The sequence below is a fragment of the Polyodon spathula genome, chromosome 3 (assembly GCF_017654505.1).
Source record: "Polyodon spathula isolate WHYD16114869_AA chromosome 3, ASM1765450v1, whole genome shotgun sequence".
Taxonomy (NCBI): Eukaryota; Metazoa; Chordata; class Actinopteri; order Acipenseriformes; family Polyodontidae; genus Polyodon; species Polyodon spathula.
The window spans coordinates 9,683,663-9,701,068 of record NC_054536.1 but is presented as its reverse complement, the minus strand read 5'-3'; the positions used below and the strand labels follow the sequence as shown (position 1 = coordinate 9,701,068).

Here is a 17,406-nt window from a genome sequence, read left to right as displayed (position 1 = left end):
TTTCCATCTGATGTTTATGCAAAAACAAAGTCACTGCTTCAGTAAGTCAATAAAAACGTTGAAAAAAAAGACTACTTTTGTGTTGCTGTTCATTTGTGATGTAGTTTGCAAAAAGTACTTGGATATCTACCAAAGCATTTTTTTTTTTGTGTGGAACTATAAAAACAATAAAGTTTCCACTCCAGGTTTGGAACTAAAGTATCCAATCCAACTTTTTTTTTCCTGTAGCTATTGTTTGTATTGTAGCAGCATACTGTATGTTTTCAATGAAGTCTGAAAATATAGTCCTCTAACCTCTAATACTCTAATGATCTTTGACATACCCTCAATGTAACAGGTCAACAAGCTGCTTGGGATTAGGGCCAGTGACTTCCTTTCATATTCCAGTACAGCCACTTACCTTGTATCTAAATGTCAGCAGGTTGTTTGCATGCTTCACTTCCTGCAAAACTGCAAACTACCACCTATTTCTGCTCATCCTGATTCCTGAAATGATGTGCTAACCAAAGTTTTTAAATCAATTTTTTGTTGGGTATTCTGTGATACCGGTTCTTGTTTTGAAGATCTTTTTACTTTTCTTGTTTTTTTTATACTCATTTAACTTAGTGGTGAGACAGGACATTCACTGCACCACCTTCCAAATGTCTGGCACACATGTAACCATGGTTCCTAACCCCCCCTCCATGCGTCGTGGAAACACAGGAGCATGAAGAACACTTGTTTAGCACTAAAGCTTCATTGACTGTGTACATAAGGAGAGCTGCTTTAAAGAGTTATTTATTCTGTGTACTTTTTGGATGTGCCTATCTGGACTGTATTTCACACTGACTATAACTGTAACCAAATGGTTATTAAGATATAAGAAAACCATCCATTCAATCTAAGTTTATTTGTGCCTGTGATGTTATGGCACATATCAGACTTCAAGTTAAAAATATTTGCCAAGCAGCCACCCTCCAAAAACATGAGTAACGCTATCAAACTTCATTCCAATCTTTGGACATTATCCATGGCAATTGAGGCTATATAAAAGAATATCAGCCATGCTGTGTCCCATTCACAGCAATATAAAAGTTACCATGGTAATGCATTGTGCTTGGGAGGTATTTGGAATTCAAAAAATGCTAAGTGTTTAGTTTACAATGTTGCAAAACTTTTTTTTTTTTTTTTCCTGTCATATGGCTTAGAAGGATGAACAAAATTAAAACATATTTTTCTGTATGATGATTTGTTTAAAGTCATCAATTGCTTATTTCAATTGCAAATGGCAATCTTATTTTCTGGCCTGGAACTCTGGAAAGTAAACTGAAATGGATTAGTACATCAAACATTTTTTTATTATACGCCTTTTTCAAAGCTCTTTTTTAAATTATACTGGTGTATACACCGAGCATAAACTACCTTTCCCAAATCTAATTTGTATCTAAGCATGTCTGGGAAACTCCCTTCCGAATTGAAACAATGGAACCAAATTAAGCGAGGTAGAAAGCAGGTCTGGTGACATCAGGTGGCCAGATGGTGCAATTACAGTTTATTTTTTACAGTTCTAATGTAATGAAATATTTTTAACAATGAAGACAACATGCTATTCAAGTGCCATACAAAACCATTTTATTCATTTATCCAACACACGAGCCTCAGAAATATCTTGATTAACTCCCTGTGTGGGAAATTAACCTTCTGAGCCACTGTTTGGAAATAATATTGTTGCCAACTGCACTACGGAAAATCTACTGGGCCACTGTTTGGAAATAATATTGTTGCCAACTGCACTACGGAAAATCTACGGGGGGGGGGGGGGGGGGGGGTCCAAAAAAAGTTAGAAAAAAGTGCACAATTATAATCCAATCCAAATGTCCACTAGAACAAATAAACAAGAAAACTCCATAAAAAAGGGAAGTGGCAGTTCACCATGTAGATCAGTCTAGCGCCCTCCTGTGTTGACCAACTGTGAGGGTGCTGTGTAAATGGAACAGAGTGCCCTGTACTGGATGGCCAGATGCTTCATTCCCAGGGTTAGGTGGAAGTCAGCCATCTAGAAAGGAGGCGGGGCTACGGTACACTAAATCCTTGACCCTGATGGTAAACGATGTGGCAGCCACGGATTGGAGGAGCAGTTCTTGCAATCATTAACCAAGGGAGCGTAGCGAGGTGATCTGTTCCTTTTTATGGTTAAATGCTGATGCCTATGATGAATAAGTTTTGTGACTAATTAGCTATTAACATTTAAAATATTAAGTACTTTGATGTATGTTTAAATATTAACTAAATCAATTAATCAAACTGATAAATTTTCTTACATACCGGTAATTGATTTATTAAAATAAACGATAGTGTTGTTGCGTGACATTATCTGCATTATGTATAGTGAGAGATGGTGAACGAAAGAATGCTTTTCATGGCGCAAAAAGGCCATCAACTGTACGTCCCATCCAGATTATAATGATACGCCAAAGAAGCAAGACACCTGGAACATCAAAGCTGCAAGTAAAAATATTTGCATTTGAAGAGCAACAGAAAACATAGACTATATAGCGTACTGTATGCCATAGACCTCCAAGCAAAACACTTCAAAGATGAAAAAAACAGGTCTCAATAATGACAAGCTTCTTGTAGAATTTCATTGAGATTTTCAAATGATATTGTCATAAAATGCACAAGGTGTTTATATGGTGCGGAATAACATTGTTTGGTTCAGACGTGAGTTAAAAGAAATATATATATATATAAAAAATGTCATTATAATATAATGTATATTAATATATAACATTTATTAAAATAAATATAATGGTCACTCTGGAGAATGCTACATAGGTGAAACGCTGCATGTTTTTGGTTTTTTTTTTATATAAGACACATACACAAATATATTTAACCTTTATTTCTTCCATCCTTCATCAAATTCATACATTTATATATACCATGAGGTTTCTCGCTGCCAGTGTAGTATGAAAAACTGTACGGTTTAACACATACCGCTTTCCACTTTCTGATACAGGTCCCAATGTAATCAGACCTTACTCACAAGTTTCAGTAGGTGATATACTCAGTTCAACGTGTGTCTTATCCATTTCAGCATGTGTCATATTTACAGAACTGTCATTTTGAATTGAACGGTCTCTCATAGTCAACTACCACACGGTAGCGCCTTCAACAAGGTTGGGTCATGTGAGTAGTCCAGACTCAATAAGAAAATCTCTTTTGAACTGGGGAGGTTTGAAGACCTGTACTCAGTGAGGATGCCCTAATGTCTCTTGGGGGGGGGGGGTCTTCACTGTAAACAAAAGGACTATTTGATTAAAAGGACCCCCATGGCTCCCCAGACTTTCAAAGGCATTCTTTAAAGAAATGCATCACCTAAAAGACTTAATTAGATTAAAATCTAGTCAAGACCAGTTTTCCAATTAGGTTTTGTAGCTTCAAAAAATGTTTTTTTTTTTATAAATGATACAATCAACATGTGATTCTTTTGAAATACTGTACTACATTCTTACAGACCCACCGACAACGCTTCACTTATGTACTGGAGGTCAACTATGTCAAATCTAGAGTAATAGTGCCATCTGGTGGATAAATGAAATAATCAAAGCTATGAATGTTCATAAAAGGTGAAGCCGCCTTTTCTAACTGGCCAGTCAGTAATCAATGATTTTGTAAATCTATGCGTTTGGAGAGTTTGTAAGGGACTGCCCATTTTCTACAAATGAAAATTGTTTGAATCACTCTCTATCCATCTCCATTCAACACTCTCATTTCATAGCTCCACTATGAACTCTTCAAGCTCGTCAACCTTTGAAAGCTACCGTGCGGTCTGATGGGCATCTTCTGGAATGTGCCGAGGGCTATTGGGAGGAACAGCTTCTTGTTTCCTGCTTGCGTCCAGCTTCTAAAACCACTTCTGAGACCATTGCCAGGAGATTCTTTTCTTTGAGGTATCACAAGGATAAACTTCAAAACATATTTGCAAACATTGGAAACAAAATTTGCAATCAACAACTTTATTTCGAGAATGTTTTCAACCTATTCCTAAAATGAAAGTTTTGTAACTAGGCCTATATGCAGATTTATTGAATTTTCATTGTGCATAGAATCTATAGGATTAATTTGTAAATGGTGTATAATGAAATGTGAAATTAATCCATTGTTTGAACATATCTTGAATTCTTAATCTGATCAAATATATTAGTGCATTTTTGAACATTTTAGATATATTTAGAATTCTGATAAAATAATAATTTAATAATTATATTAATTAATTTAATAATTTTCTGAACACCCATAATGAATTATTAGAAATCCTATGCTAATACTTTGAACCTACTAATTTTGCAACATGGAAATAAACAAAATGAATTATACTTTTACACTGAGTTGTCAGATTTTCTTTTTAATTTTAATTATGTACTGATTTACAAATAACACCTATTAAGTCAATGGGGAATATTGTTTAAAACATTAAATTAGCAATATCATGAACATAGTAAATAACATTGAATTCTTGAGTTAATCTTGGTATTTTAACTGAATTTATTTACATTAACTGGTAAAAGCTAAATAATATTTTATTTTGAGCTACTGCAATTAATTTATTAACTAACCAATGTGGTTTACTTAACTTACCCTAGATAATCAATATTAAGTTATACTTATCCACCACAGTTGGTAAACATGCCACAGGACAACAGTAATCATTATATATATATGTGTGTGTGTGTGTGTGTGTGTGTGTGTGTGTGTGTGTGTGTGTGCGCGTGTGTGTGTCATCACCCTGTGTTCTGAGCAAACACATTGATATTTATTTAGAATCTTCAGTAAAATATAATATTCCATTTACTCTAATATTCCATTTAGTTACTGTACTACTCTGTCTATACTACTGTCAAACACTATCCTTAAATAACACACCATTGACAGCATGTTGTATCACTGACAACAGAACATAAATGCCATATTTGTCTAAGAAGTGTAAGAATGCACTCTGGTAACCGAATGATGAAGTAGAAGATAGAAGATTTATGTTTTCTAAAGAATATGCTGTTCTGCATGGTATAAAAATTATTTTTTCTCAATAGCAAATAGGTATATACCTGTAGATCTTTATAAACCCAAATAACCTGGAAAGCTTCAATATGATTATCTTTATATGCATATTATTGATTGTGAATACAACATATTTCTGTAAAGATCAGCGGTCCTCACTAAAAAGATGCAGAAGGCCACATTAGTTACTACAGAATTGATGAGGGATGCAGGGTAATATTTTATCTCCTTTATTCCCAGTGTTCATAATTACAGAGCTTTCACACGTTCCTATTACAATTCACTGAATCTTGCCTTCAACTGCCATGTCGGGACAGATTATTTACATTTGCAAGCAGGATAAAGTCGTTGTTCATTATTTAAATATTTCACCATCACAATAACTAACATATTTTTGCTCACCTCTACTGCTCCATTCACAGTATCAAACCTATTTATTTATTTTTTTTTACCTTGTCCTATTAATGTCTTAAGAATCTTCCTAGGAAAACTCAATTTGACTTTTACCTTTTTTGAATTCCAGTGCATTTAACATGAAATATATTGATCATCTCTAGTCTTAACATCAATTATCTAATCTCATTAGTTCTATCATGCAAAGGGGCCTATTGGCCTTAAGATGTATTACTAGCTGTCCAGGTGTAGGGAGCATAAATGAATACATGACCTTGTTTCATACATTTCTTTAAATATGCCTATGGGTACATTTTGTGCTCTAAAGTATGGGTAAAACTTGAGCGTAAATAGAAACCATGACTCGCTTTAACATTGTACATTTAACAAGTTTCACATGCATTCCTTACATTTTTAAAGTATAAAAAGCAAAATTCCCAATTAAGCTAATAAAGCGGGTCACCACATCAATTAAGGTCTAGGATGCAAGTCTGGTGTGCTTAACACATCTTAACGATCGCACATTTTAAAACATGCTTCAGTGGGCTATCCTCATCAATGTGGCGGGCTCAAATTTCTTGTTAAGGTACACACAGCCATTTACAGATGTTTCCATTTCTTTTAAAGGTAAAATACCTTATTAATTGAGTTAATTGTGAAACTGACATTATTGCTGGATGTTTACTGCTACTAATATATAAAAAAAGGTCCATTAATTAAGATAACAAAGACTTGACCCATAAATGCTTTCAAAGAGAAAATTATTGTAATTATCAAATTTCCAAGCTTAATCATCCACAGTCCATCTGAATCAGTGTGAACATTCTTCTCATATTTCCAATCACGTTAAGTGACCCCATTTGTTTGAAAAAACATTACATAGTATGTTTCTGTATTTGTACCTGGGATTTCTGCTTGGTAGAATAAACAGAGGAAACATGTTAATGTGCGGAGCTATTTATGTAACGTTTCAATGTAACTAATTACAATCGCAATTCCTGCAGCATAATTGAACTGAATTACACTGTAATTGAACAAAAACTGCATTGGAATTGGAATTGCAATTTCACCAAATAATTCTGCTGTCGTTATTATAATTAGAATTGACCCCAGGTTCACGAAGACAGTAAGGCTGTGCTTTATTCACTTTTTGATTCTGATATTAAGTTAGATCAGCAATGTGTGAGCCAGGGTCGTCTAGTGAACATCTACTGTGAAGAACAATTTCTTGCATGGTGCTGGCTTTGCTGGCATAGCACAAGTCTATGGTGAAAAGGATTTGTCAACTAGAGCTGGACAGCTACGGGTGAGCTCAGGTCAAAAAAGAGAATACAAATACAGAATTTGACTAAATGCAGGAAGAACCACTCATAATGGTTAGAAACACAGTGAAAAGGTAACATAGCAGTACATGTAATATTGCCATGCAGTCTAAATAACAAAACGAAAAATTGTGCCTTTTTTTAAATGAAGTGGGAGATATTTTAGCTGCACTTAATTTGGAAATGATTTTAGTTTTATTCAAAAAAGCACCTTTGTTTCAAGACATATTTTTCAAAACACACAATACATTGTAGCTTGGAGCAGTTCCATTATTCAGTGGTTGTTTCTGGTGAGTTTTAAAAGCAGCAATATGTGAACACATTTCAATATAGGGCCCACGTGCTATACATGCACTGTATAGAAAACACATGCAGTTTTTTATTTATTTTTTGTTTGGTATAATCAAGAACCATTAATCTGTGTTTGCATTTTAAACTGCACTTTATAGAAAGGGGATATTTGCATATTCAGTCCAATTGAATCAATAGGCCTCAAATTCTATTATAAATTGGTTCTCATTGGCTCTGAAATGCCAGGAGCAAAACTGTTAAAATGGTTGCAACAGAAGACAGAGAAATATCGTAACAGAAACATTTCCCACAAAATACCCAAGTTTCAGGCTGACCATTTTCACACACTGACCCCTCTGTTTAAAGAATCAATGACGGAATCCATGGTATTTCATGCACAGCTGTTTATTTCAGTTCCATGAATGTTACTTGAGCTCCTAACGTGGATCACTTTTTTTTTTAGTGCTTCGCTGTACAGTCTGGTTATCCTGAGAACAAGCGTGGTGGGTTTCGCAGCTGCACTAATCCTCCTTTTCAACCATCACCTCCCCGTGAAGCACCTTCCTCCTTTGACGCAGCATGTGGAAAAACAGCTGTGGAAACACTTCAACAGAAAACAAAGACAGAGACTATGAAAGACAGCATCTGAAACCCACTAACTGCAGCAGGGCTGGTAGGTGACGTGATCACACACGGAGACAAGCCCGATATACGCTCCTTGCAATGGAGCCGGCTCTTTTGGTAGCGGTATCGGCGCTATGCTTCAGTGTGGGAGGTCCCGGATTCGTGCCCACCCTCCACCTATGTGTGGATTGCCTCGCCCCGTGAGATGCGCCTGCCTGTGGGATATCACTACAATATGGCTGTTTGAATGTTCATCGCATAACGCACATGCTTGAACAGCAAAGGGAATGCCTTTTTAACTACCATATGATTTAATTAACCAGTGATTTCCACTGTACCACCGTAAAACTTTTTAAAACTGTAAACCCCTTTATAAGCAGCCACCTTTTTCAGTGATTTTCAAGAAACTGAAAATTAGACGCTATCAATGTTAATGATGAAGGGCAAAACCAATGTACTGGGTATGCAGTGCATTGCGCCATTAGCAATACGTTAACCATTACATGGGCACCACAAGGTTAGCTCAAATGAACAGCTTGCAAGTAAAAGGTGGTTTACAGTATATGCTTTTTCAAGGCACAGTTTACAACCCACACTGTAATTGCTCCTTTTTGTAAAATACTGTTTATAATGATGAATGTTTTTACTCACATGGTATATATGAGAGCATGACAATGATCAGGCAAATGTAGTAGTCGAAGGAGACATTGTACTTGTTGGGAAGCCTCACTGAGAACATGCCAGATTTACGAACATACGGCAGGGCAGCGTAAATGGTCAAAAGTTCACCGGCCACTCCCACTGGGTACAATACAATGAACAAGTTGTATCTGTACAGGAAAAAACCAAATCAACATAGAAATAAATTAACAATACAATTAGACAATAAGGGGGAAATGTATAAAACTTTGATTTAAAAATGCAAACTGATTCAGCATAAGGAATTGCTGTTTGTAAACCAGCGCAGCAGGAGCCATAAGGACTGCTTAAGCAGGTCTAAAAGAAATGTACAAAGTGCATTCCATGACCAAAACAGACGGCAGCAGCTGAACATGGAACACTCCCAAGGGCTGCACCCTGGTCTGAGGTCAAGTAAGAATCTTTTGGATGAACAGTCTGACATACCAGCAACCAACACAGGTGGGGTGTGGGGGAGGCAATACAGTTATCAAAAAACAAATCCTGCAAGAGGATGCAAAAAAAAAAAAACGTCTTTCACTGCTACTCTTTGACGTTGATCATAAAAGGGAAGTTCACCCTGGACACGACGCACAGCTGCCTCCTTGCGTGGCGCTTGGTGTTGCTGCTAAGTTATAACCTGCACTATAATTACATGTATCAGAAAACTGACACTCTCTTTTATTATTTAAGTAAAATTATATATTTTTTTAACTGGGTTATTTAGTTGATTTGTTGGGGTATTCAACGCTTTTCTGTTAGTCATTAACATTTTACCAGAGTTGTGTAGGAGCTATATTCAGTTGCTGCTTCAGCTTTTAAAAACATAAATCATTAACATTTTCCAAAATGAACAGGAGGAAAAAACTTATTTAACTTCCTACTTTTACCTGATTGGCTGCTGGTAGGATAAGTCATGAAGCGAAAGTTGAAAAATGTGTATCTATTACACGTCGCCCCGAGTGCCACCTTGTGTGTGAATGCCCTGATTGAAAACAATACCTTGCCTGGAGCCGCATCGCATCTGGTGTGAACATCACTTAAGACGTGTAAAACAGTTGACAAATAGACAAACAACGAAACACTTACAATAACCACTATAAATAGCTACTCATGCTCAAGGAAGCCATGCATGAAAACAATACATTTGTGGCATTCTCCTAATTGAAAACTAATACTTGCTACCACTCCCTACCCCACTATATTATACACTGTACTGATATTATACATATTATAATACATACTGCCTCCATTCCAATGTTTTATTTCCCTGGGATCTTAACTTGCCAGTTAACCCACAGGTTCATTCCCAGTTTGAGTAGAGCATGCAAAATCACAGCATTTGAACCACAGCAATGCAAACATCTCCACCTGGCCCATTTAATGAAGTATGGCAAATGATTGAGCAGGCTGAATGTGTAGAAGGAATATCTTGTAATCTCTGTCACCGTCCATGCGACCAGGAAAAGAACAACACTCTCTTCATTCTGGATCTTTCAAAAAAAGTTCATTAAAACAGTAACAATACATTAAATAAATAAATACATTTTCTTAAAAGGGTACATAAGGACCTTTTCTTTATTTTATTGTGTTACATGTTCTACAAATACATATCGTGTCACTACAACTGTTTACGTAAAGTGTATGTATTGTTTTAATTTGTTTTTTACATTCTGACCACTTTTTTAAACTTTTAAATTGCGTTCTCTATCTCAGCATGTACCCGCATGGACCTATCATAGAGGCTTGAGGACGAGCTTTCAGTGTTAAGGTTCTAGTACAGACTTTGCAGATAGACAAGTACAGTGGAATTGTAGGCATTGTGGGAGTCTAGTTTTACCTAATTTCAAACTCAACCTTAAGGACTATTTTAAGTAGTGTCTTAAAGCATTTTTTTTATCATTGTTTAACCTTAAAGAAAATGTACGAACTCATATATATATATATATATATATATATATATATATATATATATATATATATATATATATATATATATATATATATATGAGAAAGACGGAGCACAAGGAGGTTAAGTGACTTGCTCAGGGTCACACAGTGAGTCAGTGGCTGAGCTGGAATTTGAACCTCCTGGTTATAAGCACATTCTTTAACCACTGGACCACACAGCCTCCTTTATATGATGACAGAGCAGGTTTACACATTGGAAGATGGTATTTAGATAAGCCCCTGCTTAGATAATTGAAGACCCCAAAGTATCCTTATGGTATAAACCAGCAGCAGCTGCAATATATATATATTAAACTCCTTGCCTCTATTCTAGTGCAATGGCATAATAGCTTTCTTTGGGCTTAATGTTTAACAGCAGCAAATTCCAGTATAGCCTGTGTCATCAAAATTAAATGTGATAATCCCAGCGTGATTCCTCTCATACATGGAATAATAATACAGAAATAATGTGTCATGTGGCAATCCATTAGTATACACCAGTATTGGCAGAGGGATTCCTTATTTCTTACCCACCTGCTTAATGCTGTGAGTGATAAACCACACCATGAAGACTCTTGAACACACTTGGACCCCAGTCACTATCACAGAGGTACGCACCATTCCTTTATAAAAAGAAAGAAAATAAGTTGACCGCCCCATGCTATTTTAACCATATACAGTGTAGCACTGAAAACAGATCTCACTAGACACTGAGAATTAAATACTCACCAAATGCACAATGGAAAATCTGAAAAAAACAAACAAAAAAACAAAACAATATTTACAGTTAAGTGTAAAACTAGTTATGAAAAACTAGAACATGGTACAAAATAGTTAATGAGTTTGAGAAAAAAAATTACAGATGCAGACAATACCAGTATACAGTATTTGATTGTAGAAAAAATGAAATGGCAATGTGCAGAACCTTTTTTACTACTTCTACATATAATAATAATAATAATAATAATAATAATAATAATAATAATAATAATAATAATAATAATAATAATAATAACCATACATCCCCAGCCACAACTTTAAATCCAAGTGTTGTACCATGAACATGATCTGTGAAATGCATACAATATGTAAGATACAGATGGTTCAGTTCCTTAATATAGTGCATCTCTAGATTCAAATAGAGCCTCAATACCTCATTGTAAAGAATAAGGTCACACATTTTTAGCACAATTGGATAAAACTCTGTTTATATGCAGATTGCCTCTTTGTTGTTAAAATCCCTGGGTAATAACCATGGTTTTGGTCAAAACTGAAGAGTTTGGCTAAAACAACAAAGCACATATTCTGTAATAATAATCTATTAAGAGAATACAGGCAGGCAGTGTCATTCCTCACCTCAAGCAATGCAAATGTCTGAAAAAACTTGAGTGTCCTTGATATGCTTTTGTACAGACCCTTGTGTGTCCCTTTTTGTATATAAAACCGGACCATAGCCACAGCCAACACCATCCATCTGGAGTGAAAGAGAGAAGAAAAAGCAGATGTCAGATAATGATATATTTATGCAGGTAATGCTCAGTGTTAATGTTATCCACTCACAGATTACTACTGCATTAGTGTCAATGCCCTACTGTAGTCAGAAACACACCTCCATCTTTGTCAAACTGGAACCAAATGTGATGAAGGTATTCCTTGGTGACTAAAGCTACTTATCCTGTTGAAATGCAAGGTCTGGCCCATGTTGGTTGAGGACAGGGACCAGTATGGTTTAAGGGTTCTTATCAATGCTCTTCTTGGCATTCACTGTACCCTCAAGAGTGTGTAACTGTGCCCAAGGTCCAATAATAATAATGCCTCTCCAGACCAGACTTTTACTCAGCACATCTTGCTGTATCACTCTGATCTATACCTCCACATCTTTCTGTAGAAACCCCAATAAGCTACCTGCTTGAAATAAGATGAATTACAAACATCCACAGTCAGAGCTGAAACTGACATTCGCTTATGAAACACAGTAACTAGGAAAGCAATTCTAACTACGCTATAGTTTTGCAGTGGCAAGTTCAACCTACAGTATACTGAAGCACGAAGAACCTTAATTGAAGGGAGAAAAGAAGAAACCTGGACTGTGGTGTAATTTCTCTGAAAACACTTCTGTTTATATTGAAACTTGCCAGAGAAAGACAATGCTGCGTATCTTTCACCATCTGACATATGAAACCCAATGCCAATAACACACTATGCATTAACAAGCATTTAATAAAAGTGCCTTTTTTGTTGTTATTATTAAATCACAAAAGTTGTATAATACAAGATTGGCAAACAATTATGGATTTGTATGTAATCTCCCTGGCATTGTATTCGGTCTGTCTACAAAACAAAATCATCTTAAATGGGACACTGTTTTATGTTGACATTTTTCAAATGTTTGTAGATGTTCCCTGACAGAAAACAGACGTTTGCAAAATTCAAAAGAAATCAACAAAAAAATACAAAAAGTAAGAAATAGATTTAAGAAATAAATAAAACAAAATCCCTCTCCATAAGGAGCAACCATACAAATGTGTACAAACATCCGACTTCAACACAAATATTACAGTGTATTCTGGCATTTACTGTACTTAGTTCTATAATTCTCAATGAAAGAGGAATAAATATGTCAACTAAATTTTTATGTAAACCAGGTAGGTCTTCACTCCAGTGAAATGTAAACTTTGCAGAGAGACGAGTGAAAACCATCAAGTTAACCGTTTTAAAGTATTTGTGAACATGAAAAACTTATTATCATGAGCACATACATATACCTGCTACCATTTTACCTTCACACTACAAACAAGAAACATACTGAAAACCATAACATAAGATGTCAGCACACAATATTTTAAGTACAGTACACATCTGATCTCACTGGATACCAAGCTTTGAAGTAGGGCTGTGGCAGCTATTTGAATTTACAGCTTTACAGAATTTATCAGTAAACAAAATGCTAGACCTTCTTGATATGTATTGTTCTGCTTTGGGGGCACCTTACATTTCAACGAGGAGGCACAGCAATGTATCCTAGTGGAAGGAAAATGGAAAGCAATGATATCCATTACTCCACTAAGCCAGGAACAATCGATAACCTGTGACAGGACGTCTCAAACCCACAATGCAAGGGGAGAAAGAGCATCAACCACAATACAGAGGCATTGCCTGTGCAGCAGGTAATAGGATACCACCTGACCTGGAGGTATGAAAAGTATGACAACTGTATTTTATGAAAACAGTTAATAAAAGCCTGAAACCAAGTAGTTAACTTCTAGTTTTATAACTTTTATGACATGTTTCTCACGCCAGATCACTGATCTCTTGTTGGCAGATATCTTAATGCCTGTTTACAAAGGGCTATGGCAAAGCTATTAAATAAATTGCCTGACAATCATTTACAGTACAATTTCCATAAACTCTTGTGCTATACAGTTAAAGGTAAATAGGTTGAAATTTCCTGTTTTTCCGTGTCATGTACTGTACAAAAAGTTGATAACCTACACCCACAGTATGTACTAAGTCAGATAGACAGATGCCTCCATATATACCCAGGTTATGATCCTCTCAATAACCTGTTCTTGCCAAGACGCTTCACAATCGGGTAAGCAAATAACTATAGTAATGTAAAAATGTACCATAAACTATGAAGGAATTATTTCATTTATATCAACATCGAAAAACTACCACCACTTGACAACATTTTCAGTCTACTTGAGAAAGTCCTAGGACTAAACAGCAGGGGTGGGGTTCAGGGCACGACTGAGGTGTGTTCACAGAATTTTGAGGGGAAGCTACCATGGCACCTGCAGTCACTGTTTCGGACTGTAGCCAGTTCCATTGTCAGAATACAATGCTAATTTATTAGATAAATCATCAATATCACACTAGTGGCAAGACATTTCAGCACAGAAATCACTGGCTTGCTATTAGTTTGATATTGATGACTTTCAAGGAATGACCGTTGTGTCTGCTTCCAGTTTACAGCTCTTCAAAAGACCCGTTTAAACTCAAACACTTAATTTTTATGAAAATAACTCTAGAACTGGCTTTCAACAAATGGTGATCCTGCTGCACTAAACAGAGGACAAAAACACATTCTCGGTGACAAAATAATAACACAGTTTTTCTGTCATCGATTTTCTGTTTGCAGAACATTAAGTAATTCTGTTGGCAGAAAATTAGGCCCTAATGCTTACTCAAACCGCAAGATACTCAGAAGGCAATTACAGAAATGTGCTTGCACAATCTTTCTCAAAATGGTTAATTTACACCTGTTTTGGAATACAAATGAACCAATTTAACATTTAATAACGTTATTGTATTTTTACCAGATATTCACATTTGTTACCTAACAATCAGACCACATGTATGTAATTATGTGTTGTTGATTATCCAGCCATTTAAAAAAAATCTGATACAATAATTTAAAACATATATATGTAAGGAATGACTGCAGGGGTGCATCTAATGAGAAAATGTTAGGATTATTATTGAATTGTTTATTTTAAAGGTATGGTCATAAATAAGCCGCAGAGCAAGGATAAATTAGTGTTTGTTACTTCAATAAAGATGCATACAATATTTTTGAGCAAACAATCTCACAAGTAGACAGATACCCCAAAATGTTTTCCTTTTTCTAGGAAAGCAGTACAACTGGGAATGGGGAGTTTGTTGCCAGATAACCTCACTTTGTTTCTTTCGTTTAAGAGAAATTTTTGTAATTCATAAAATTACTCGTTAGACAGAGTGCACAAACACCATGGTATATAACCCTGTGATATATATATATATATATATATATATATATATATATATATATATATATATATATATATATATATATATATGCACACACACATATATAATAATATATATATATATATATATACATATACATACATTTACTTCCAATGCTTTAAAAAACAAAACAAATCAACAAAAAAAATCTAAACTGACACATTGATGAATAGAGCCCTTGAGAGTTGGCCTCCATTCCTTTTTAAAATCAATTCCCAATTCCCATTTCCTTTGAATCAATTCCAATTTCAAACCATTCACGTTTATAGCACGTGGAATTGGAAATTGATTTTAAAAAGGAATTGGAAATGCAATTGGAATTGAAAAAAAGGAATTGATCCTGACCCGTGGTTTCTGCTCGTGTTTTTTCTCAATTTGTAGGACCACCACGCTTGTCATTTCAATGCTACAGTACTTAACCCGCTGTTTCCAAAGAATGCACTGATGTATAACAAACTGATCAGCAATCATTTAAAACACCTCTCTCTGGTATTCTACTTATAACAAGAAAATAGTCTTATTGCTAAGTTTGTTTTTCAAGGTTCAGGATATAACTGATACTAGAAAATGGGCAATAAACTGCATGTAGTTTAATGAGCTAATGCAATTAAACAATAATATCACACCTCTCATGTGTTGTGAACACATGCTGCACAACTGTTACAAAAACTGCTGTTTGGCAGTCTAAGGTTGTAAAAAGAATAAGTACTCCCTTTGTTCATTACATATAAAATGATAATATACATTTAACGCAAAAAAGCAGATGCTTTTGGTGATTTTAACTAAACAGCTGAAATAAATAAATTGTCAGGATATGTCATGTTAAATTATTTTTCTAACTATAGTGCTAATCTGTGCAGAAATGTACTGCTGTGTAGATAAAGAAATCCTTCCTTTTTGCCTTAACACTAATTGTTTCAAAGGTAAATGGTGAATTATTTTCAGTTTCCCATTCTTATGTACCACTCTACCTCTCTTTGAATTGCCATGATTTTATGGTGCTTTACTTAACTTTACTATATTTGTGAACTGCAGTAAACGTTTTACTGACATTCCAATAATTATCAGTACAATGGATATTGAATGAATATATAACATCAAGTAAAAAACTGATCAAATGTGTTACAACAAGATTTCGATTTTGACGTGGTTCCAATATTTATCAGAGCTTCACAAATTCTCCCAGTGTCAACTGCACAATCGCTGGGCAATACCATAAAACGTTCACAATTAAGAGTGTAGGGAATGGCCTGCGTTTCTAGACTTCAAAACTGTTTTGCATTCAACATAGTAAAGAAAATTAATTTAACGAAGAGGGATCTTTTTTTTCCCCCTATAGATATAATTTGTAAAGAAACATACGTAGATCGACACTATACTTTTTAAAATGTAATTCATGCTCTGTTGTTTGTAACATTTTGACACATTTCTGAAGGCCGTCTTTAATATCTTAGTGTACACAAATTAAAACACTGCACACTTGTTTCGCCAATACTGCGCGATAACTCTCTGCTCATTAACTATGGTCTCTGGAGCACATTTTGAAAATCTGCAGATTTAAGCATTTCAGGCTCCCAAAACAGAGCTCCAGTGTCTGTGGTGTGGAAGTCTATACTTAACAACACAAGACAACTGTACAGTCGATGACGCGACCATCGTGTAATCGACCGTATTAGGAAAAGCTACACCTGCTTCAACAGGCACTACGAGCGTTTTATATCATTTCAGCACAAATAACACTACAATTTCAATCATAACTACCCAAACCAAAAATTGTATTAATCTTTTTTTTTGTTTAAAACTTTTTTTTTCTTCTTTTTAAGATACAATCACTCCAATACCGTTAACTTAAGTGTGCTGTGTAACCAAAATAGCTTTGCAGAAGTGTGGTCCTAAAACAGCAACCCAGCAGTAAACTCTCCAAGTTAGCTAGAACCACATTTTACGTACCCGGCTGTCATGGCAATGTTATAAATGGTTAGCCATGCTGTGACAAACGGACGCTTGGTTTTCTTCTTGTTGTTTTCCTTCTCCTCCACGGAGCCGTCCTCTTCACTGGACGCCATGGCACCGGAGACAGGGTGGGAAAGCCAGAGAGAAGCAGCAGCTCAGCCAAGTGACAGCTGGAGCCTGGAGCGGTGTACTGCAGGGTCACCATCCATGTAGCAAGCACAGCGCTTCTCTCGCGGGATCACTGACCAGCAGCTCGGCTCAGACATGCCAAGAGAGTCTTATCACCAGAAGAGGGAAAGTGTGTTCATTCATGATCACTAGCTTCTTTATTAATAAAAACAAGCACTCTTAAAACATGTGTAATACC

The 17,406-nt window shown here is 35.6% G+C and overlaps 1 protein-coding gene across 2 annotated transcripts; it reads right to left on the bottom strand.

Annotated features, from left to right (window-relative positions):
• Window positions 1–7,435: 7,435 nt before the first annotated feature.
• On the bottom strand, window positions 7,436–17,232 carry LOC121312696 (very-long-chain (3R)-3-hydroxyacyl-CoA dehydratase 1-like). 2 transcript variants are annotated; one of them, XM_041244383.1, is made up of 7 exons: window positions 17,037–17,232; window positions 11,655–11,772; window positions 11,028–11,046; window positions 10,833–10,921; window positions 9,720–9,835; window positions 8,322–8,500; window positions 7,436–7,650 (listed from the first exon to the last, which is right to left on the bottom strand). In XM_041244383.1, the coding sequence occupies exons 1-7, from the start codon at window positions 17,150–17,152 to the stop codon at window positions 7,568–7,570; spliced, it is 720 nt and encodes a 239-aa protein (XP_041100317.1). In that variant the 5' UTR covers window positions 17,153–17,232; the 3' UTR covers window positions 7,436–7,567. The 2 variants fall into 2 exon arrangements, with proteins under 2 accessions (XP_041100317.1, XP_041100316.1); XM_041244382.1 differs by having other exon boundaries at window positions 9,720–9,841; window positions 17,037–17,229.
• Between the last annotated feature and the right edge of the window lie 174 nt (window positions 17,233–17,406).